The sequence below is a fragment of the Vespula vulgaris genome, chromosome 15 (genome assembly GCF_905475345.1).
Source record: "Vespula vulgaris chromosome 15, iyVesVulg1.1, whole genome shotgun sequence".
In the NCBI taxonomy this organism is placed as follows: Eukaryota; Metazoa; Arthropoda; class Insecta; order Hymenoptera; family Vespidae; genus Vespula; species Vespula vulgaris.
The window spans coordinates 2,866,933-2,892,177 of NC_066600.1; the positions used below are offsets into that span (position 1 = coordinate 2,866,933).

A 25,245-nucleotide genomic window follows, 5' to 3' on the forward strand; every position below is an offset into this window, starting at 1 on the left:
GGGTTCTATTTTCCCTTGTGGAGGCGCAGAAAGAGAGAGAAAGAGAGAGCGAGAGAGAGAAAGAGAGAGAGAGAGAGAGAGAGAGAGATATGGAGAAACAAGGGTGTTGAGGGGTAGGGAAGAGGGGGTGGGAGAAGGGAGAGGAGCGCACGCCACGCCATGCCGTGCCACGCGACACGTGAACCTCCGCTAACAGTGGACAATGAAATTACTTCGGCGTGTATCGCATGGTATTGATCCGTTTTCTCTCTCTCTCTCTCTCTCTCTCTCCATCTATCTATCTGTCTATCCATCTATCTATCTATCTATCTATCTATCTATCTATCTATCTGTCTATCTATCTATCTATATATCTATCCTTCGTGCTCACTCACTCACTTTCTGCATCTCTCGCCTTCCCCATCTCTACTTTCTCTATCTTCGTCCGGGTTTTGAAGCTTCGATAGAACATTTTCTTGTTATACGTCCCCTTTTTCCCTTCCTCATCCCCCATCCTCCATATATCTCGACGTGCTGAAGCTTGGATTAGCTTTGACAGAGCACACTCGAGAGGTCAAACGTAATGGAAATAAGAGTACACGCGTATTGTCCTGATACTCATATCACGGAGGTACTTAAATTCTGTCTATGATAAGTAAAAGAAAAATAGAATGAGAGTTGTGAAACACCTACGCCTCAACATTGCAACGTTCTGAGTTATGAGACAGCCTAGTTTATTAGCTTCGGGGAGGCGCTGCATTCTCTCCCGCTCGAACTGTGACCGAGCGCGCGCGAGCACTCGCTCGCTCGCTCGCTCGCTCGCTCGCGTCGTAATACAACTATCCCCCTCCTCCCACCCCACCCACCCCCTGTTCAACCAATAGGAGACACTTCACGCTGATTTCGTGCTTGACTCGGTCGGTAAAGACGGTTCCCCGATCATTTAGAGCGTGGACAGGGAACGCACGCGCGCGCGCGCTAGCTCGTTGGCTCGCTAGCTCGCTCGCTCGCGAACGTGGCGCTAAAGCTAAATCTCCTCGTGGTGGTTAGTAGTGTAGTAAGAGAGAAGGAGAGAAAAGAGGCGTTCGCCGGCTTTATATTTGCGTGTGGCGTTTAAATAAAGTAGACTCGATTTATGTCACATCCGCTATCGGCCGGACTCATCGATCACGCGCGTTACACCGCGGCCGACGTTTATGTGACTCCACGGATTGGATTTATCGTACAAACGAATTCCAATCTACCTTTGGAATTGGTCGGCGGAGTGACTTTTGAAAGCCAGATACGCTCTCGAGATAGATAAATTCTCGTCTCGAAATCGCTAGGTTCGCCCGGTGACACTGTATACATTCAAAACCGACGTCTTGTCCTTCTATACGTACTCTCTGATAATACCTTGTACACGATTCCATTATCGTGTCCCTTATCGAATCGGCAAGTTATCATCAGAGTAAATTAATTACTCATACTCTGGGGAATCCCTTGAAATAGGGCCTAGCCTCTCGATCAACACGCTATCGTATTTCCTCTCCGTATTCACACAGTTATTTAGCAGATTATATTACCCAATTATAAAAATTTATAAATGGGACTTGTTGTTTAAAATATAAGTACACATAAGTATTTCTAATTGGTTGGACAGTTTTGAAATTGTAACGTCAAATATTTAAGCGCCTCTTCAATTCTTCTTAAAGTTCATTAGCGATTTCGAAAAGGAAGGAGGCTTACCGAGATAATGTCGAAATTTAACGAGGACGCGTATAATGTAGGTGTCTCTCTCTCTATCTATCTATCTGTCTCTCTCACTCTTTTACGCCGTGTCGTAATTTGTCGCGGGCGCACAAATTACAAGTTGCGAGTGCAACGAGTAAGAGACACACACATATATACATATATACATACACGTCGTATGCATGTATGTACGTACTTATATATATTTATTTAAAATGTATGAGCTAGAGGACGACGACAGCATGCGCGAGCGCAACATACATCTCATAGATACAGCACAGAGGAGGAGAGTAGATCTCAGAAATCCGTGTCGACTCTGAGAAAGAGAGAGAGAGAGAGAGAGAGAGAGAAAGAGAAAAGAATAAGAATAATAATAATAATAATAATAAAAAGAAGAAGAAGCCGACGCCATAGCGGCACCTCGACCCAATACGACTTACGCGTATACCTTTGAGAAATAATTAGAAACCGATATGTACCACTACTGTGACGACTGTCACTGACTCTGCGTAACACACTTTATATTCAGCATTCTCGAGACGATTGAGGAGGAAGAGGAGAAAGAAGAGGGATGGACGATGAGGGAAGGAGGAGGAAAAGAAGGTGGGGGAGGAGGAGGAGGAGGAGGACGACGAGTGTCTGTCTGTCTGACTTACTCTTTCTCGTAACGTTCCGTTATTCGGCGCGTTGACTTTCGCACCCGGACCTCGCCTTCTTTTCCTTCGATGAACGTTTTAACGACTCGTTGCATTTCGAGTAAGGTAAAATAAGGCAGATATAACCTCGATCGATATCTCACCTCGATATATCCTTCGGTAGTTAGTAAGTTGATTCACCTAGTACCTACATCGGCAGACGCTTATAATAAGTTATGTGACCTATCGCATATACATGTGTCACGATACCATAGACTTCGAAATGAAGTGGCACGTTGTTGTTGTCCAAAGATATCGAGAGAACACGGAAAGAGAGAGAAAGAAACAGAGAGAGAGAGAGAGAGAGAGATACGTCGTATCTTCTTGGCAAGGAAGATTTTTCGGAGGTCGAAACGAAGTCTCGAAAGAAAGGAGCCGTGGAAAGAGAGAAAGAGGAACGAGATAAAGAGAGAGACGATCGAAGGTTTCCGCTTCGATGCGGCAGGTGGTAGACTCGGCTTGGTTGTGTCGGGATCGGGACTCGGTAGGACTCGAGCGATTATCGAGAGCCGTACGGCCACGCCACTGAAAACGAGGAACAAGACCAAAAACTGTGAGTTCTCCGGGCAGACAGACGGGGCCCGTTGCCGGGCTTCATCTTGTTGGGTTGCGTCGTGGGCCGACCCCGTAAGGCACATCGCCGTTCGGCAAAAGCTCCTACCAAAGAGAAAAACAAAGAGAAAGAAAAAAAGAATGAAAGAAAGAAAGAAAGAAAGAAAGAAAGAAGGAAAGAAGGAAGGAAGGAAAGAAAGATGGCGTACGCGTGGGAGAGAGAAAACGGTTGAAAGAAAAGGCAAACAAGCGAGATAAAGTCGGTTGAACGGTGATGAGTTTCGTGGAAGGAACCAACGGAGAGAGAGACAGAAAGAGAAGAGAAAGAAAGAGAAAGAAAAGAAAAGAAAAGAAAAGAAAAGAAAAGAAAAGAAAAGAAAAGAAAAGAAAGAAGGGCCTTAATCCAAAAGCGAAGGACTACCTCTCCTACCCTTCTATCTCTCTTTCCTAGGCATGCTCTTGTGAAGATAACCGAGATAATTCATCTTGCCGCTCGATCTTTCGCTTGAAAATGTTAATGGAATAGAGAAATTCGTCGCGTCGGTAATAACACGTCGGATACTTTTGTAAACACGCACGTATGATAGGCAAATTACTTCGTATCGTATTCTCCCTTCTACCTCGGAAAATTATCATAAAACAATGGATAGAGAGAGAGAGAGAGAGAGGGAGAGAGAGAGAGGAAGAGAAAGAGAGAAAGAGAGCCGCGTGAAGAGATCGAATTTCTTAAAACTCCAAGGAAAGAGTGCGCGCGCGCGCGCGCACTCTCGAGAAAGTCAGCGTAACGGAGCGAGCAACACCGCAATGCGTCCGTCCTCTTGCTCTTCCTCCCGTGTTGGCGGCAAATATGTAATACGATATATGTACGTATGCGTTGCGCTCGCTCGCACAAAGTACATACATGTATGTACTCGCACGCACGCATTCACTCATGTATATGCCTCCTCGCGCCTACTTGGAGAGTAAGTACAAAGGGGGCACGCCAATATAGTTTTAAAACGGAATCGAGCGAAGGAGCGAAGGAAGGAGCGAGCGAGCGAATGAAACGAACGAACGAACGAACGAACGAACGAACGAACGAAAGAACGAACGAACGAACGAAAGAACGAAAGAGTGAGCGAGCGAACAAGCCGCCGAGCGCAGAGAGGAAGGACAGAGGGGCAGGCAAAAGCGAGTCCCGGCGAGTAACAGTGGGCGACCCTGCTGCTGGCTGCCGACAGCATTCCTACAACACAACGCGCAACGCGACCCACACATCGCGCACAATACGTAGCGTGTACGGAGCACGGCCAATGACGGATGAATACATTTGGGTTGCCCTTCAATAAATAAGAATTTATAAGCTTTATCTTTCGCTCGAACTTTTGTTTTTATTCGGGTAACGTTTGTATCATGAGATTATCATAATGTAATAAGAGGGAGAGAAAAAGTATATATATGTGTGTACATATGCGTGTGTGTATTTGTGTGTATGTATGTATGTATGTATGTATGTATGTATGTATGTATTGTAATAAATATAATAGATGTAGATGTATGAAGTATAAGGGGAAAATTGAAAATAATACGAGGATAATCGTAATAATTACGTCCGTTAAACGTAATATTGTAATAATCGTTACATTGTACGTTCTATTGTAGTATTCGTTCAATCCAGCAAGCGTCTTGAACCGACGCTAAAGGATCTCGAATGGACGAATGAATGAAGAGGGTCCCTCGCGCCATTGATCCAATACTGGCGCGTGCGCGATGGGATGCATCTCGAGAAATCTTGGCGCAACGAACGAACGGCGTACGGTCGGCACTTTAACGCCAGCAAATCGTACTCCCTCGCGGAAAGGCGTATCGATCGTGCGAGCCTCGCGATCCTGGCAAAGTACGTCGAGAATGTCGGCCAGGCTTATTCGATGGAATAATAGAATGTGATCGTTTCGATACTGTATTACTTTCGAAACTAACATAAGTGATATATATATATATATATATATGCATATATATATGTATATATATATATACACGTATGTATGTACGTATATATATACGTATTTATAGGGCAAAGTTTAAAAAGAAATGATCCTTCTGACATATTCCTTGGACTATCCGTCATCTTTCAGATGTTTATTTGTATGAAAAGATGTTGGTTAAACCGATGACGCGCGAACAATCCTGTTCTGTCCTCGAGCGATGGACGCGCGTCCATCCAGTGGCACGAGCAGACGCGTTCGGACAGAAAGATTCGGTAAGGTTCGGGGTAGATCGGAAAGAATCGGTAGAGGGATCGGCACAGCTGTGAGAGTCGTGTTTCGTGTGTCGCGGTAGTGGCGCGCGAACGCTCGCGCGCGCGCGTGTGCACGCGAGAGAGCGACACACGCACGTCGTCGTCGGCACGCATATACAGAGAGAGAAAGAGAGAGAGAGAGGAAGCAAAAATACGGATTGTCGAGTCTCGCAGAGGAGGATGCAGCGACCCCAAATAATAGACTGCTTTCGAATGACGCGAAAGAGAGATGGTCGACGACGACGGGACGATCGAGCGGGAGTTAAAGCAGATCGCGGTTGTCAAGGCAACTCCCATTCTCGATGGACCACTTCCGGTTTCGACGCCCTCCACTTGGTTGTCGTCGTCGTCGTAGCTCGTCGTCGTCGTAGTAGCTCGTGGCCCGTGCCACGCGATTCCTCCGCCTCTCACCGCCCCCAACCGATTGGAGAATCTATTATTTCTCTCGTTCTCTTTTGCCGGCGCGACTCAGGGTTCTACCATTGCACCGACGACAGCGATTCGTTCGGCCGGTGTAGAGGCGTGTGAAAGGACGACGCCCGGGGAATTTGAACGGAAGGAAGCTTCTAGATCGATACGTTTAAACCTATCGTTTAAGCTTCTTGTACATCGATCGTTAACGAATTCGTCCTGGTATTTCGTTATCTCACACGAATAAAAATTCTTTCGAAATTGTTTACAGAGAAATTTGGAACAACACGATTAGAGACTTTTCGATAGTTCGACGACTCCTTAGATATTTCTTTTTCTCTTTAATATCAATCAAACGTTAATGGTTTAAGATTTCCAAGAGCCGTTGCGTGTAACGATATCGAGCCTTTTCGTGGAAACTCGCTCGTCTAGACCGTCACGTGAGATCGTCCATTTTTCTTTGAAATGCATTAGAACCAAGCCATACTTTCATTCGTGCTCGGCGAAAGCGGTAAACTTTCGAATCAATCTGATGCTGTTTTAACATTGCCGCGTGCCAAAAGCTGATCGGGATCGTTTAAAGGTATTCGTCTTGTAAGCGGACTACAATGCGGATTCGTTACTTCGGTGTCTTAATCTGTTTCTCTACTTCAGGGAAAATGTTAAAAGTATTAATGACATTTTCCCTTGGACTGGCATAACTGTGTCACTCATGACAGTCATTTGATTTGAACCGTAAGGCTTACTCGAGAAGGAAAATGGATCAACGAGTGAGTACGGTAAATAAATAACGGTCGAGTTAGCCGAGCATGGAGCGAGTATCCCACGAAAGTACGAAGAATCATCGAGCCGATTAGATTCGATGTGAAATAAGGAAAACTATGGAGTTCCTCTCTCTCTCTCTTTCTCTCTCTCTGTTTTTCTAATCGGTAAACGACATATCGATATTCGCTTGCCGCGCGAGGATACTTCGTTTAGTCGCGCGCGAGCGCACGAAAGAGCTCGTGCCGCGAGGGACCGTTTTGTCGGGTATTTGTTTGCCGAGCGCGTGGAGACGGGTCCGGCATAAGAAAATAGCCCCTCGTTCGCGCTCAACGCACGAGAGCGCGCGCGCACCGGCGAGTAGAAGAGTGGGGGAGGAAGAGTAAAGGGATGCTACGTATAGTGGTGGGTAAGGGGGCTAGAAAGACGGAGATAGAAGAGAGAGAAAGAGAGAGAGAGAGAGAGAGAGAGATCGCGAGGTTGTTACCTGTTCGCACGGCCGCGATAATGCAGTCGAGTGCTCTCGGGGCCCCCGTGTCAACGATCGGCGAACGGCCACGAATCTCGGTGTGCACGACGCCGCGAAAGCACGTCTGTCTAAATGTTCCCTGCCTACCTACCTACCTACCTACCTGAGAACCTTACGCCACCCAGCTGCCCTCCTCTCTTACACACTCTCTCTCTCTCTTTCTCTCTCTCAATTTTTTTCTTCCTGCGCTTCTTCTTCTTCTTCTTCTTCTTCTTCTTCTTCTTCTTCTTCTTCTTCTTCTTCTTCTTCTTCTTCTTCTTCTTCTTCTTTTAAACCTACGCGCAGGTTTGAAACGACATATTTATATTAGTACATTTATTCCGCGCTAACTTTACTTTGATTCCTAATTGATACTAGCAATACCTTCAACCTCGCGATAACATGGTTTTTTTATCGGTTCGTACATTCGTTTCCATCTTCGATACCATCGGATTTGATCGATAGGAAAGAATGAAAGCGCGCTTGTTTGAACGAGCGTGGGGAATTCTAATCTGTTGGATTTAGTCGCACGATGAGATAAAGAGAAAGAATACAGAAAGAAAAGAAAAAAAAAGGATTGAAAAATGATCGGTAACGCATGACAAACGTCGTACGCCGCGTCCCAAAGCTACTTCGCTTGGTAGTCGAGAGAAAGCAAAAGGAATTTCGCATGCGCGATATACGTGTGTATGTACGTACGTACGAATGTATATGCACGTATGTATATATGTATGCATGCATGTACGTACGTACGTATGTATATCCCCCGGAACATTATTTTCCCTTCTCCGTTCGTCCACACCGCGTGTGTGCGCGCGTCCACCTGCCGCCGTCTCCTCCGACTACTTGCACGCGATTTTCAGAAGCAGAAAGGCATACAATGTACAAGTACGTTCGTACGTGCTCACATTCGTACCAATACAGATATAACCGATGCTCGCGAATGCGTTCTTATTCATACATTTAGCACATCTTCATCGCGCGTTAGTCCTCGATGATTTTGCAGGATTCAATATTGCCCGAAGATATCGTGCCGAGTTCAAAGTGCTATGCCACTCGTAGAAAAGTAATCTCGATCTTAATTACTTTTTCATTACATAGACGAATATGCGAGAAACGAATGAGGGACGATCGGACCGATAGAAACTAGCGCGCATCGTTTTATAAGAAAAATATCCTATCGCTTTGTATTCGATCGTACTTAGCATTTAATGATTTATTTAGTAAATACCGGGCACACTGTGAACCCATGTAACTAGCGCGAGTCCGGAGAAACGAATTCCCACCGTAGCGCGGCGCTGGTGGTTATATCTTCTCGATAGTGTGTTCTATAATATAAGCAGAGTCGCTGTTGGTTCTTTCGTTCGTCGTCCTCATCGTCTTGTCCGGTCAGTCTCGGGGACTCCCACCCGCTCCCTAACTTTTTTAACATGCCCACCTACTCGTTTCTCTCTTTCTATCGAGTAATCCAAATGCATTCTTTTTCTTTCCTCTTCTTTCCTCGTCTCCTTTCTTTTCAACTTACCGTCTTTCTCTTTCTTCGCTTTCCTTCCCACCGTCCTCGTTGCCGGTTAGTCTCTTCTCTCTCAAACACACTCGGCGTATCTCCTACGTCGAGTTTTAAAGAGTGTGTCGTGCCAGCAGGGCATGAGTCGGGACAGTCAGGCAACGAGCTGCTACGTAACCGTGTGCCTTCCCCCGTCCAGTGTGTAGCTGGTCTTTTCTGTGTAGGTGTGCGCAAGCAATGCACTCCCTCGAGAGAAAGAGAGAAAGAGAAAGAGAAAGAGAAAGAGAAAGAGAGTAGAGTGAGGAGTTCTCTCCTTCTTCTCTCTACCTTCTCACTCCCATCCAATTCCTTCCTCTTTCCACCCTCTTACACGAGTTCCTCCCACCTCTCTCGCCTCTCGTCAACCTGCGGCTGCCCTTCCTCCCACTCGTTTTGTCCGGACGACCGGCGTTTCAGCGTTAGAGACCTTACATGCTTGGCATACCTGCAAACGAGCGCGTAAATCGACCGGTACGCGGCAATGCCAGCCACCGCGAAATCCTCTACGCTGAGGAGCTGACTTTCTCTCTCTCTCTCTCTCTCTCTCTCTCCCCCCTCCTTCCCTCTCCTCGTTTTTTTCGATCATCTTCTGACATTGTAATCATACTCATGTTCTACATACGCGCGTACAAACGTCTGCTCGTATGCGTGGCTCATGTATAGACGTCGTCGCGTGTCCTACACTACGCGTACGGATATGATGTCAGAGAGACAGAACGAGAGAGCGAGAGAAAGATAGAGAGGGAAGGTATCGATCGAATTAGACCGCCATGCCGCTCCCAACGGACAAAGGAGCGTCGGTCACAACGCGGATAAATTATTTTCACTCTGCATCTCCTCGAGGTCGCGTCGATTCAACGACCATGAATCATCCCACTAGCCGCGCCATGTGCGACTGTTATTCAGGGATCGTCTCATGGTCGAGCGATTCAGATATCGTTTCCCCCTCTACGCCCGCTACACAGCCAACACTTCGGCCGCGAATAATTTCCTTTTTTATTTCTTTTCTTCTTTTCTTTTCTTTTTCTCTTTCGGTCGTTTTTTTCTCCTTTCCTCACTTTTTCGTTCTTTAACGCGAAGAGAACACGACTACTTTCAGTTTTATTTAAAATTACGGAACGCTTCGGTGCAATTTTATTGCTCGTTAACGGCAAATTTCTGTCCGGACTCGGCAAGTCCGTTGACTCCGTTCCAATCGTCCGCCAAGCGGTAGGAGAATTGAAAATATCTCGGGCATGTCGCCATAAAAAGCGAGGAAAGAGATGGCAAAGTTGGAGTAAATAAAGAGGATAACTATACGATAGACAGGGTGTGTCGTCATTTTCGAAAGATACGTTCCAATTCGATGCGTCGTACCTGCTTCGGCGTTCTCTCCGAGCTATTCGAAGAAATCGGTTGAACCGTAATTTAAACTCGAACTCTCCTACCGCCTTTCGCTTTGCCACACGCCCGAGATCCTCGAGGTACAAAGCTCAATGTGAAATCATTCTTTAAGTCCCACTTCTAATCCGGCGCAGCGCTGCTACGAGTCTGCTGTGGATTGAAAAGGAGTCAATGATCTGGCCAAAAGTGCTTCTCAAACAAACATCGCTGAACGGGGATAGCGACGCATTAGCCGCACGGCCGCCATGTCCAAGATTCCACCCCCTCCTTCTATCAACGCGCGAGAGAGCGCCCACCTACACACTTCTCTCGCGATGAAAGAGCCATGAGCGAGAAATCACGAAACGGATCACCGGTTAACGAGCCACCTTACCCGTAAATAATACCTGAGTCGCTAGCGCTCGACTCGTGGCATACAGATTTACTTACCGAGCCAAAGTCAAAAAAAAAAGAAAAAAAAAGAAAAATTCTCCGAGTAGCCAGACTACTCAAGACACGTTTCTTTCAAACTTGGCCAGGCTTCGCGTTATTATTACCGTCTATGGAGATAGGTTCGTCAGGCATCGAGACCCAAGTGATTTATGCCATCGTCGCTACTTTCCTCTTCTCTTTTACCTCTTTGCTGCGAGTCCTGCTCGTCTGCGATACATGCATACGTATGTAAAAGAGTAAAAAAGGGAGAGAGAGAGAAGGAGAGAGAGAAAGAACGAGAGAGACTATCTCTCAGAGTTTCTTGTTTCTCACGTACAGGTACGAGAACGTGTACGAGAGTATCTTACGAGTACTCTGGAGAAGCAGAGAGGACGAAAAGAGAAAGAGAGAAAGAGAGGGGGCGGTCCGCTCGGAACGATCGGGATGCTAATTCGTTTTGCTCGCTTCCACGACTTCTTCGTCCTTTTCTGCGAATGCAGATCGTCGGCGGACTGCACGCTGGAATGCGTTCTTCGTCTCTCCGTGCCGGAGAACGACCGAGGGCGAAGGGATAAATGCGTTTTTATTAATAGGGATTATGAGTGCGCTCCATTCACGTTGTATACCGCGATCGAATAAGAGCACGAGGATGATGCCTAAGTACATCAAAGTGCGCTCTTCTAATTTGCCTTTTTACTTTCTCGGTATACGACTTATCCGATCGATGAAATAGAATGTCTGAAACGATATGCATGAGGAAAGAAAGATTCGAATATATAATTCCATCGGCCTTTCAAAAAGTAATTGATCCGAACAAAAGGACGATTTTCGATTCGTGTATTCTCGAAGAATAGACCAACGAAATATTCTAATGGACTCAACTCGGCCTCGTTATCATCGAGGCATCAAGAAACGAACTTGTATATCCTGCCGAAGGAGCCGATTTGTCGAAACGCAGATATTTTCTTTATAGGACATCGATCTCCCCATCTTGACATCGATTTCTCTTTTTTCCACCCAGTTGGAGAGCATTTCCCCCCACTCCCAACCCTACTCGCGGCCTTCCGCGGTCATCGCTGGTATACCACAGCCTGTTCTCTGACTTTACCAACTGCTTCTGTGTTCTCTAACGACTTGACAATAACGGATCTAAACGAGTTTTATCGATACATCGGCTTAGTCCTTTGCGACTAGCTTTAACAAAATAAATGTACGATATGTTTCGTCAGAAAATATAATACATTTAGTTCGAAGGACTCCAGAGATCACGGTACACAACGGTCCTAGATCACGACAGGACACGTAACGAAGCGAATGTTTCGTTTCACTTGGCGAACGGGCTCTGTTAAAGGTGCCGATCTGTCACCGTGTTGTTTGTGTAAAACGTTGTCTACTTACTCTATACTCTCTCTCTCTCTCTTTCTCTCTCTGCATCCATAAAAGCGTGCTATGGAAGGCGCTCTCTCTCTCTCTCTCTCTCTCTTTCGCGCGCGCGTGCACGCGAATGTTGAGTTTCGTGAGTATAGGACTCGGTAGGAGTAATAATCGTATACCGTTACTTCTTTCGAAAGGCCGTTGACTCAATTGCGCCCCGGATAAAAGAGGCGGTTCACGAGTCCTCCGTGAGCCTCGGCATGGGATATCTTACTGGTATTGTATATGCTGTACTTACAACGTGTATTAGCACACGTAAGGTAAACAGTACAATTATTTTCTCCAGTAGAATATACTGATTCAAGGTATGGCTTTGAACAGCAAGTAATAACGATTTAGGATATCCGACGTTCACTTTCTTCCTATCGGCATTTTTATACTTTTACATATTTTAATATGTAATTATCAACATTAGATATCCAGTAAAGCTACTCTACATATATAGCTAGTCGCAGGTTCGTGCTCTCCAAAGGATCCAGAAGTAGTGAAACTCTCTCTCGGGTCACGTTTTGTTGTGTGCTACGGTGGTCTCCAGGTATGCCGTGTCTAAATTCATCCGTGATTCGTCCTCCTGTGGCCGGACAGATATCTCTCACTCCGTGGCTCCTCTCCTCCGCGTTACCTCCATGACAAAGGCCGGTCAAACCTGCCTGACAACCTGTAAAATTCCTATGAATGAGCGCAACCTCCTCTTCTTCTTCGTCTTCGTCGTCTTCTTCGTCTTCGTCGTCGTCCTTCTCTGTTTCTCTCTTTCTCTTTCTCTCTCTCTCTCTCTCCCTCTCTGGTCACCGAGCTCTCGCACGACCATGCGCGCGCGTGCTCGAGCTCGCTCTCCGACCTCGTCCGTTATTAAATTCCATGACCTCATGTGGAGTAGTCGGTATATCCTCGTGAAGGAAACAGCCCGAGTATAGTCGATGCCGAGCTGCCACGTGACACCTCGTTCGATCACTTATGTATCTACCACGTAGGAATATCATAACGATCATCCTAATCGAGCGGTGTCACTCTCGAAGGAAGATTTGAACATTCTTTTAATTCAACTATATCACCGGACCTAGTAGTTACCTTCCAAACCGATATTGTAATATCAATAATTGCGATCAACTAGCAATGTATTCCCGAGGGATAAAAAGAGAAACATTTCCACTTGTTCGAGAAGATTGATACCAAGCACGTACCACTAACTCGTTATATACGTATGTAGAGTTTCTTACGTAACATCAGCTTTCTATTTATATTGCGCATTAAGTTTAAGTTTTACAAGAAGCACAAACGCACCGATAACTATCGTCGTCCCGACTACTACGACCGATCGGGGAGAATCGGAAAGAGGAACAAAAACAGAGGGAAAAGAAGAATGAAGACGAGAAAAAAAGAAAAAAGAAAAGAAAAGAAAAAAGAAGAGGAAAGAAGACAAAAAAAAGAAACGATCGCAGAAGTAGAAGCGCGTCCGGCTTGGCGCGTAACGTTAAAGGAGGTCGTGAGCGCGCGCGCGCCCTCGAGCAACACGAGATTAGCCGAAGCGCGTCGAGAGCAAATACGGCACGTCGATCTTGAAGGTTGCAGTAGTCGGTGCGCGCTAATGCGCGCGAGACTACATCCGCGTGTCGTAGTGGTACGCGCGCGCAGGTGCGGGCGGCCGCCGATCGCTCCAACGATCGCAGCCATTCTTTTTTCGATTTACAACTCGAACTATGAGTTCTCGGCGGCCTTGCGAGATGTCTCAATTTTCTTGCCGGTATGCGACTACTATGACTAAACCGATCCATACCTATCCTATCTATGTTATGTACGTATGTAGTACGTACTTATTATTGCGTGCCTACTTATTTTTACTGCAATAGCGATTCCTCGAAAACATAGGTATATATATATGTATATATATCCCTTCTCATTCGAATATGTTTGTTCCGTTCGCTCCTAAAACGATCTCGCCGACTTTCTACCACCAATAAAGATCGGTAAGAGTCGAGCATATTCGCGAATCGTTCGACTCGCAAACGCAAGTAAGTACACGCTTATAGGAGCTTTCTTTGCCGTACTTAACCTCTTACCGACACGGTGATTTAGTAATTTTACATCTTTCACCGAGAAAACTAATTATTGGTTATAGGAATTGCGCTACACGAAGAAGTTGAATTCAAATCGTTCTGATTTATCGTCTATTATATTTAATGTTTCTCTAGGGAAGGTTAGAGTACGTCGTCATTTTGTAGAAAGACATATTACTTCCCAATACCTAATTTCGATGAAACTTCGTGAAAACCAATTAAGGAGTTGTAATTAATTCGTAAATCTGTATGTACATACGATTCGAAATGTTAGATCGCATGGATTCGATAAAAGAAAAATAAAAGAAACAAAGTGAAAGTTCGCGGGCAACGCGTTGACGCGTTTCAAACGCATCGTAAACGGCGACATATACGTACGCGAAAAGCGCGCGCACTTTGAATATGGCGCAGTTAGGCCCGCAGAGTTGAGATATATCAGATATAGAGCGTACATTATGATATCAACCCACGCGTTCTGCGTCACGTAGCGATGCGTCTTATGTGGCATCAGTACTGCACTTATGTGACTGCACTTGGGATAGGAAAGCGCCGTGATCTCGCCTGGTGGTGAATTCTTCAATCATTGTTATTCGATTCGAAAACTTACATTTCCAATTGGAAATCTTTCTTCTATATGAATCCTTAATTTCTTCTACGTTATAAATTAAATAATTCTGTAGGTATTTGTCAAAATCTGTTTGATAAGATCTAAAAATGAGATCGACGAGTTAGAGAAAAGTGAACTCGGTGAACTCCAAGATGGCGGGCAGAGAGTAGCCACGGTCTAAATGCAAAATCGTGCGCCGCATCGGAATGCATTGGATTGTCACGTATGTGCGTATATACACATACACACACACACACACACACACACACACACACGTACACGTACCCATAACATCATTGCATGCGTGGAAGCTTTAGCTTTAAAGGGAAACGGCAGGTCGTAACGCAACGCATAGTACCGGTGCTATATACCTACAATACGTACGAGAGCGCGTTCGCCAAGTATCGGCTGAGTCTGACTGCTGGCGGGAAATTCAAACTTGGAAACTAACTAAATGCTTGTAGAAGCGTCGAGTTGTATCTTCGTTGGTAACACGTACGAGTTTTGACCTCTCTCTTTCTTTCTGTTTAAAAAAGAGAGTCGTGGGATTACGAGTCATAAAGGTAAAATCTTATGACTATCTCTGTTCGTACGTGGACGTGAGGTATCAACCCGTTGAGATCAAAACTTTCTTACTTAATCTCACGCTTCCTACGTGATCCCTCTTTTTTTCGAACCCTCTTGTTTCTTCCTCCTCTTCTTATTGAAGTCACAGAGATACAGGCAGAGAGAAGAAGATAGAAAAAGAGTTTCTTTTATTGTTTCTTATTATAATATACAGGGTGTATCGTTTTACTACGTACATTAATATGTATATCAATATTCATACCTGCGTAAAACAATATTTTGATCTCCATAGACTTGCTCGATGACAACCGCTTGCGTAAACTCGTGGAAAGGAGAACGACGCGTTTGGTAATAAATGGCGATAGGCTTATAACAATGCGTACGTTCAAGGCGACCGCCGTTTTCTACGCTCTCGCGCGCGAGCTATTTCTTCCCTATCGGCACGATTTCTCTCTTTCGCGCGAAACTAATATCGCCTAGTTATATGGCATTTGTAATAGGGCTTTTACTCTCTCTCTCTCTCTCTCTCTCTTTCTCTGAACAAAGATTATAAAAAAACGAAAGGAAGAAGAGAAAAAGAATTCATTTGCTTAGATTTTTATGAACTAAATTTAGATTTCCCACGGAGCATCGAATAAAATATAGTTAAATGTTCGATAGCTAACGAACGGCTATATACCCATATACATACCTACGTGATCTTCACCTACCGTCAACAAAGACCAATGACTTAACGAGATGGAGTAGGAGGAGAAGAGACACGGGGAGGACTACGATCACGATGACGACGACGACGACTTTAGAATCGAGCGATAGAAGGTGCTCTCTCGAGGTCGCTGTCCACCCTGAGGTCACCCTCCTATACCCACCGACCGAACAATATCCGATGGGAACCCTTTAGGAAGGAGAGGAGGAATGGAGAAGCAGAGAAAGAAAAAGAGAAAGAGAGAGAGAGAGAGAGAGAGAGAGAGATACGTGAGTAAGTGAGTGAGAAAGAGGGAAAGCAGGAGGGAGAGAAAGAGAGAGAGAGAAAGAAAGAGAGAAAGAGAAGAGAGAGAGAGAAGAGATGAGAAGCGCTAGCTGTTCACATTACCTTACTTACTATACGGGGTCAATGCCACCGCGTCCGTCCCGCGGCCCCACTTCACTTCACTTGGCTTCACTTGCCTTGCCTCTCTCTCCCCGACAACCCCCTTTCCGCTTCTCACCGGTCCTTCTCCCTTCGCTCCTCACCTCAAGCCGTGTTGCTTTATCTCTTTCTTTCTTTCTTTCTTTCTTTCTCTTTCTCTTTCTCTCTCTCTTTCTGTCTTTCTATCTTTCTCTCTTTCTTTCTCTCTTTCTCTCTCTCACTGCCTTCTTTCCTGTTCCTCTCTCCTCTTCGCCCGCTACACAGCAGCCCCCAGCCCCTTCTCCTCGAGCTGCCCTACGTTCCTCCTCACCCACCCCCACCGAGAGAGCATTCTCATCGACCGTTTGCGTTGAAGAGAGACCGAGTCTCTTCTTCTTCTTCTTCTTCTTCTTCTTCTTCTTCTTCTTCTACTCCTTCTTCTTCTTCTTCTTCTTCTTCTTCTTCTACTCCTTCTTCTTCTTCTTCTTCTTCTTCTTCTTCTTCTTCTTCTTCTTCTTCTTCTTCTTCTTCTTCTCTTTCTGCCTCTTCCTCTCCTATCTTTCTTTCTTTCTTTCTTGCTTTCTTTCTTTCTTTCTTTCTTTCTTTCCTCTTCTCGAGGCTCACTACTCCTCCCCACGTTCACGATTCTCTCTATCTTTCTTTCTCTTCTCCCATACGAGTCTTATAAACTATTCCAAAAATTCGTACTGTTATTATTATCACTTAACCATTCCCAGCATCCAGAAGAGTAAGAGCGAGAAAGAGAGATAGATAGTCGAGGGACAATGCGAGACTTTGTTCAGAGGCACGCAGAACACCCGTGCTGCATGTAGAGTCTCTGATAGAGGGGAGGAAGACGTCGACGTCGACGTCGACATCGACGACGCGACGGCGACGCAAAGACGACGACGACAACAACGACGACGACGAAGACGACGACGACGACGACGACGACGACGAAGACCACGACGAAGACCACGACGATAACGAAGAAGAAGACGACGACGAAGACGACGAAGACGACAGTGGAGGCGACGACGGAGACGTCGTCTGGAGTCTCAGTGAACCCGCGCAACGAATCGATTTTACGAGAGCCTTTTTTTCACGAGGGTGAAGAAGGAAGAGGATGGTTAAAACGAAATGGATGGCTTGCGAGAGGATTCACTCTCTCTTTCTCTATCTCTTTCTCTTTCTCTTTCTCTTTCTCCTTCTCTCCTTTTTATCCCAGTACGATCCCTTTCAATTCGGTTACGATCTTTGGATAAGTCCGTGGAAAATCAGAAAAACTCCGTGGACGAATCGAATGTCTACTTTTTCTTTGAATATCATAGAAGAAAAAAAAAGAAAGAAAGAAAGAAAGAAAAAAAAATATCTAATATATCGGTCTCTGAACGCCATGTTGTTAGTAGTTACATCACGTGGCGCGGCCATCTTGATTATTTTTCTCATTAACAAAATACATAATAGATATTTTAGGATAATCTTGGTCGATAATCTCTAGCCGGAAACATTTCGAATATTGGAAAGAAACGCGTATCTATAAATTCTATAGATTTACTTTTTTTTTTTCTTATTTATTGTAAAACAACTTCTTCCCTTTTTTATTTTTCTTCTTTCATCTCTTTCCCTTCCTCTTCTTCTTCGTTTTCTTTTAATCGCAAATCAAAATTCTTTAAAGACGCATCAAGGCGTCAATCATATCGCGTTCGTAATAAAGCGTCGCGCACGAGCTACGAATGGCTTGCACGTATATTAATCCTCCGGCAACCTTCCACAAAGTAAATACAACGTGACCAATGTCAAGGCTAACGCTGCTACTCGCGCTGCCGTTCGCTGCCGCGCGTGTGCCGTGAGCGCGCGCGCGTTCGCTCGCGCCCATTGCTGCAGCAAATCTCCATAGGCTCGTCATAGAAACGCGCGAGAGAGCACGACCAATGTTCAAGCGCATTCTTATCGGTTGATTCTTTTATCGGAAATTATCGGTACTCGTGTACATTATTCGATCGCAGAAATAACATTTGGTTATGTATATTCGTTCGAACTGATAAAACTTTATTTCGCAAATTTTGTTATATTTTCATCGATAATCGAATATGTTAATGGGTTAATAAAATATCCATTATTATGCGTGAATACGCATAAATTAATAAACAGATTCTACAGAGACATGTCTCTTAGGATCTCGGTAATTTTAAGAAAGTTGTATACGCGCGCGCGCGCACGCGTCAAAACACGTACATCGAACAAAGGATCGTTAACGCTCGTGCGCGCGTGCGCCATTGCGCGATTCTCTCTTTCTCTCTCTCTCTCTCCTCTCTCTCTCTCTCTCTCGCCGCTTCTCTTTCTCATTCCTGAAGACGAAACCAATCTCATTGCGTTTCATTAAGATAACGCGTTCGCACGATGCAGCTAACGCCCGGTAGAAACTCGTAAAAGTGACTCGTACGTCGAGCCGTGTGTTACGTGCAGTCAGGGACTCGCTTTCACGGAAAGGAAATCGTTCTTACCGATCGTACCGAACTTTTCAATGTTTTACTTTGCCAGGGAAAGCTTTTGTAAGTTGGGGATAATGAGGTGAAAATGATTTGCCAATGAAATTTATGTTTTTCACTTGGGCCACTCCATTCATTACGATATGAAATTATCTATTATATCATTGTTAGAATGATGTAAGAATAATTAAAGCTAACAATTATTCGCATAAGAGGTACTACTCGAGATAGGGAGGATTGGAACAAAAAAAAAAAAAAGAAAAAAGAAAGAAAAAGAAAAAGAAAGAAGAACTAGCTAACACATCGTACACTTCCGTCTTCCGTGAACGAGCCTCTCACCTCCACCTCCTCCACACCCTCTTCCTCAAGTTCTTTTCGCCTTGAAGCAAAGTGGAACGACAAGGCAACGGATACACGGTGTCAAAGGAACGCTGTGCACGGTGCCGACAAGTCGTTGTCGTTCCTCAGTCGTCGCGTATCTTCGTTGTCGTCGTCGTCGTCGTCGTCGTCGTCGTCGTCGTCTTCTTCGTCTTCGTCTTCATCTTCGTCTTCGTCGTCGTCTTCCCCTTCGTCTTCTTCGTCTCTTCGTCTTCGAGACGACGACGTCGAAAATCCGTAAACTCTTCCAGGAAGTAGGAGCCACTGGGGATCATCGACCCTTCACGGCTATTTCAGTTATTTTGCAGCATGCAGCTATTTTAAATACATATTGTAGAGTAGAGAGGAAGAGAGAGAGAGAGAGAGAGAAAGATGAGGAAAAAGGAGGAAGAAGGATAGACGACTCTCTCGGAAGAGAGAAACGAAGATATCTGAAAAGCTCGAGAGAAAGAGAGAAAATGGCGTGGAGGGGTTGATATTTATAGCCAGTCCCGTCGTCGGCGTCCTCGTAGTCGACAGTCTTAACTCCTTGGTGAAATTTTTGGGAGAGCATCCCTCCTTCCCTACCACCCTCGTCTTTCCTCTTCCTCCTCTCTCTCTCTCTCTCTCTCTCTCTCTCTCTCTTTCTCTCTCTTTCTCTGTCCCTCTATCACTCTCTCACATGCTCTCTGTTTAAGGAATTTCCTATGATTAGAATGAGTATTTCTATACGACGTTCTGAACTCTGCCTATATGTATCTACCACCGAAAATAATTTACTCTCTATCTATCTATCTACCTACCCCCTTTCGTATATAAGCGCATAAATTGACATGAACCCACAAATATTTATCCAATATCAATAAATTAACTTCGTTATATAGACTCGATTGATTCCCACATTCGGGAACTGGTTGAAGCACCTCGAACGAACTTGTTATGATGGAACGAACGATCTATGTAATCAAATAGGAAGAACGTCGATAATAACTTGCTTGATCATCCTAAAAGATCTCTAAATATTTTTCTCACGGCATCCCGTACTATACCGGTACGCGATTTTCGAGCACACGTGACGTGCTCGAGATCATTGATCCGGAGATCGAATCCGGACAATCAAAGAACCGGAACGGGTTGAAAGATCTATGCGTGGCATTGATCTCCCGAAACGAAATCTCATGTATCGCTATATTCGAATCGACTCTAAAGGATCCTCGTATACGTAACTGGTGGTCGGTCGTAGGAAAACACGATATACATATGTACGTTGGTACTATGTCGTAGAAATTAGTGCAATTGACCGCGAACGTTAACCGGCAACTCGTCGCGGGACAATGCCCGCATACACTATACGTTGCACAACGGGCAGTGGTTCTGGTAAATTAAGATGGTATTATTTTCGAGTAGCTCTCCAAGTGAATCGACATCTTCGGGAAAGAAACCGGAGCGAGGAGTCAAAGCTAACAAGCTGGAATGTGCACGCAGCCGGACACCGCGGGTCACCGTTTCTTTGCGGTACCACGAGTAGAAAGGTGGATGCGCGTCCTTATTTTACAGTGTCGTGCCTCTTCACGGCCACTTGCGATTGTATGTAACTACGTATGTACGAACGGATATATATGTACGGAGTCGTACGGGTTGACCGGTCCACGAATTCCAGTCTCTTACGTTAAACCTCGTAGAGAATCGATTTGAAAAACTTCTTCAATAAACCTGATCTGGGATTATTACTCTTTCGATAATATCTAGGGTTAAAATGGCGATTAGATAAGGTGCACCAATAAACGACTTGTCATCGCTTGGAAATGAATCGGTCGGTAAAGTAACTCGCATATTATCCGACCTACTACGAACGTCAAATTGACGACGTTGTAAAAAGAAATTGTGCGAATGAATTGAACAATAAATTCTATGCTGAGTGCAAATACAAGAAGCATAGTAAAAATGATATTCCAAAGCGACTGAATTATTGGCAACACTGCGTCGCTGTACTCTACGATAGTCTGTAGAGCAGAGACCGAGCTCGGCTGTGTAACCTCTATCTATCTATCTATCTATCTCTGTCTTTCTACCTCTTCCTTCCTATTTTCCTCTCTTTCTACTTAGGTGTATATATGTGTGTGTGTGTATATATAAGTATATATAGATATATAGATATATAGTTCTTTCACCATCGGAGCAAGTTCCTCTTTCTTCTCTCTCTGTTTCTCTCCCTCTTTCTCTTTCAAACTGACTCGTCCTTTCCCTTCTAGCTCGTGCCCTTCTCGAACGAACTTAAGCCCAAACTCGAACCTGCACCCCCAACGCTCTCCACTCGTGAAAGGTTTCTTCCCCTCGTCGAGCCAATCTCCCTCCCCCCCCCCCCTCTCTCTCTCTCTCGCACTCATTCTCTCGCTGGAAAACGACCCTTCCACCAAAAAATTTTTCCTTTCCTTCCGCACCTCACCTCTCCTCAAATCACATTCTTCTTCTATTCGAAGTATTTTCTTCTCTCTTTCTTTCTTTCTTTCTTTCTTCCTTTATTTCTTTCTTTATTTCTTTCCTTCTTTCTTTCTTTCTTTATTTCTTTCTATATCTTTCTCTCTCTCTCTCTCTCTCTCTCTCTTTCTTTTCTCTCTTACCCTCTACAAAGTATATATTATATAGGTTCGTCCTTTTCTATTACGCCTTTTTTCTCAGTTTTCTTCTTGCTCGATATCCACCACTTCTTCGCAGCATCCCACCCACGTCCTCCACCATTTCTCGGAAAAGTTCCGAAGCTTTTCGCTTGTGAGTACACTTTTTCAGATCACCGTTAGATTTCTTTCTCTCACTCTCTCTTCCTCCTTTTCTTTTTCTTTCTCTCTATCTCTCTCTCTTTCTCAATCCCTCTTGCTTTTCCGTAGAACCGTACAACTGCTGGCCCTTTCGTCTTTTCTTCTCGTCGCAACGCGCTTACTATTGTCTTCTCTTTCTATTTCTTCCCAGGTGTGCAACCTTTTTCCTAACCACTTTTCGTCGTTATCGTACAAGACGACAAAGAAAAAGCTCATTCTAATATTTACGTTGATTATTGTCCAATAAAATTCTCGGTTACTTCTAGCGTTCGATCTCGTCTGTTAGACGCAGTTTATTCCAATAATTCACGAACAAAGGAGACTTCGTAAAGAGAAGAGAGAGAGAGAGAGAGAGAGAGAGAGAGAGAGAGAGAGAGAGAAAGAGAAAGAGAAAGAGAAAGAGAAAGAGAGAGATGGCGTTCGCTTGAATGGACAACTCACAGCTTAGAGAGGGGAAACAGATTGGTGGCGGGGTCTTTGAATCATCCCTCGTTGCTAAACATCCCCCTTTTCCAACGTCAACCGGGACTTCTACACGGTATAAACTCATGTTTGTCTAGCGGCTATATTTGGGTGAACCAAATCCAAAATCATACGCGCTCGTTGACTTTGTTGGCTCGTAATAAAGATCTACGATGCTTTTCTTTGATTTTCTCGGGAAAACCATGACGTTTCTATTTCGCGGCAGGAACTCGTAAATCTTTCTCTCGTCTTGTTTCTTCCTCGACGTTGCATCAGATGGATATCCGTCGATCGACTCTTACGTTAGAGCAAAGCTGTGTCAGGCAAGTCGCGCGAGGGCGATACGTGTACTTATACGGTAGGAAGTTATTCTTGACCTGCAATTTTAATAATATGTAATGTATCTCTCTATCTACTCCCTCCCTCTCCCTCTCTTTCTCTCTTGTCTTTCGAGATTCTACGCGTTTTCATTCTTCGTAAGACTCCAAACTCGTTCTCCGCGTCTACTTTATTCGATCCTTTCGTTTTTCTACTTTTCAATTCGTTGATTCTTCTCTCTTTTCTTTTTTTTTAATTTAATTCTCTTAATTTTGCTTTCACCCTATGCAGATCGATGGACATCTACCAGGATACTTTCACTACGTACAATGGAAAGAGATAAATAGAAAGAGAGAGAGAGAGAAATAAGGAAAGAGAGCTTGAAATATGATAACGTTTACGACGTTCATGAAGGTCTTGCGAAACGTGGCTAGCGTTTTGAGGTATACTACGAGAAAAGCGTTCATTCTCGTGGCACTCAGCTGCTCTCTTCGGTGAACGATAATTAACGATTTCCCAATCGCAACGTCCTATTGCTGAAATCTCTTCCACGCCTGTTTCACGACGACAACGACTACGACTACGACTACGACTACGACTACAACAACGACGGTGAGTTTCTCGCAAATAATCTCATACCTCTTACCAGCGGACACGTCGCGTTTTTCACCTTTACCTGTTTCCAACGAATCTAACTCAACCAACTAATTATTCGAGCCGCGAACGTTCACTCTCGTAAATCTGACAATTGTGTATTTAAGAATCGATCATACATTCGTATTTACGGCGGTCGAAAGAAAATTATTTCTCGGTATAGTTCCCCCGATATAAAAATCGATTCATGAGATACGACATGACGTGAACCTAGATTAAGCATATTCTCTTTATCTCTTTTTCTTTCGTTGGACCGACACTGACCTCTGACACGTGGTAAAAGGTAGGAACGTCGACGCGAGTGACACCGTTTGCCCTCCTCCCTTACGGAGGAACCTCGTAGTTCGCGCCGTTGCATCTCCGTGCATCGGTATGCGCCTGCGCGCGTGTCCTTCAAAGGTTGAACGCGCAAGTAGCCATAGTTGTTGCTCTAGAGCCGATCCTGTTTCTTATTATATATTTTAAGAGTCGAGTCTTTCCTCAAGTCGATCGTTCAAACATAATAATCGGTAATACATATTTATATACACATATAAATATAATCTGTATAGGTATAAATGCGTAGATACGTTATGCAAATAAGAATGAACATAGGTCGAATTCGACTCGACAGAGAAAATCGACTATCATTCCAGTACCACCACGAATATTAGCTTTACGCAAATCAATGTCACGTGATCAACGCCGGCAAAGCGATTAGCATTATAAAGCCGCGATAACATTTGTGGCAAATTGAGTTTACAGGAACGTTTATGCGAGCGGACTTATCGCGAACGAGCAATTGGAAAGCTCGGTTGGTATATCCACCGTATCGAACGGTGGATACGATTATGCGTTTTGTGTGTTACGAGTTTACAGATGTGTTCGCACGATGATCAATGGTCGAAACTTTGAATAGAAAATTTTCTTCGATCCACCGCGACAGACAAGTTAATATTTTTGCCGAGCTAATCGCGAGCACCTTTGCGAGAGCTTGGTAACGCAGTAGTTAGTAAGTCTCTCTTACGAAAGACCCCGAAGCGTGGCGATAAGCGTCGCTAACATGTGATTCTACTTACGTAATCGCTGCTGGCACGTTTTTTTTACACGATATGACAAAGGAGAATCTACGAATGTATAATTAATGCGTTCCGATGGTTTAGAGTTGGAGAACGACTCAAAGACAGTTACGAGATCCTCATCGATGGATAAACGATGGATGGATGGATGGATGGATGGATGAATGGACCTGCATAATCAAAAGTTCAGTAAGTTTCCTCGGAATAATAAAGTCGAGAGAAACTTTCTATCCTACGGGATCTCGAACGAAATAATAAATATTCTTTTCCTACCTGCGAACGTTCTTTTTCTTTTTTTTTTTTTTTTTCTTCCGTCGGTTTGCGATTTCGATAAAAATACGTTGTACTACGCGCCTACGAGAGACTAAAAAAGGTCTATAAGAGAAAACAACGTTTCTTCTAAGGACAAGAAAAGAGAGAGAGAGAGAGAGGAGGAAAACAGAGGAGAGGAGAGGAGAGCAGAGGGTTTAAGAGAGGAAACTAAAGAAAACTCGGATCGAGCGTAACCAGCCCCGAGTATCAAATCGCTACCGGCGAAAGACCATTTAAGGTCTCCTGCTATAAGCAATACCACACCGGTGATGAAACTTTATCTGCGATCTAGCTACGACTCGCAAAGATTAACGCATTGGAAGCTTTAGCTTGGTACTCGATGTCGATTCCATCGAACATATTCCTACAGAAAGTATTCTCGAATTATCCTCCATTTCTCTTGGCTTTGTATATACGGATAATAATATCGACAATGTCAACTAACGTACATAAATATCTTTCAGGTATAAACTCGACAAGTTTACCTGATCGTAAAGCAACCGTTCTACCTTTCCCTCACCTTCCCCTCTCTCTGGGCCCCTTATTGAGTAACAAGCAAATTACTGGGTATTTCCGGAAATAAACATTTGCCTGCCTCAATACAGTATTCATAGTTCATACTTAAGGGTAAAGACAGGTAGAAAAAAGACATACCGTTTCCCATTCTTATTCGATAACGACCTCACCGTTTACATCCGATGTAACTTTTCTTCATTTTTCATGGAAAATTTTTCAAAAAGTTCTTCGTAA

General features: G+C 44.4%; 2 protein-coding genes across 2 annotated transcripts in view; one reads left to right on the top strand and one right to left on the bottom strand.

The window, feature by feature from the left end:
- The window catches only part of LOC127069451 (chorion peroxidase), a 60,064-nt gene extending 59,265 nt beyond the window's left edge, over nt 1-799 (bottom strand). The window contains exon 1 of the mRNA XM_051006491.1: nt 375-799. Within this exon, the coding sequence (XP_050862448.1) occupies nt 375-493 (119 nt within the window). The 5' untranslated portion in view covers nt 494-799. The remainder of the gene's footprint in view (nt 1-374) is intronic.
- Nucleotides 1-25,245, top strand: part of LOC127069449 (zinc finger MIZ domain-containing protein 1) — an 85,490-nt gene that overhangs the window by 33,618 nt on the left and 26,627 nt on the right. The window contains exon 2 of the mRNA XM_051006489.1: nt 22,763-23,083. The gene's annotated coding sequence lies outside the window, so the exon portion shown is untranslated. The remainder of the gene's footprint in view (nt 1-22,762; nt 23,084-25,245) is intronic.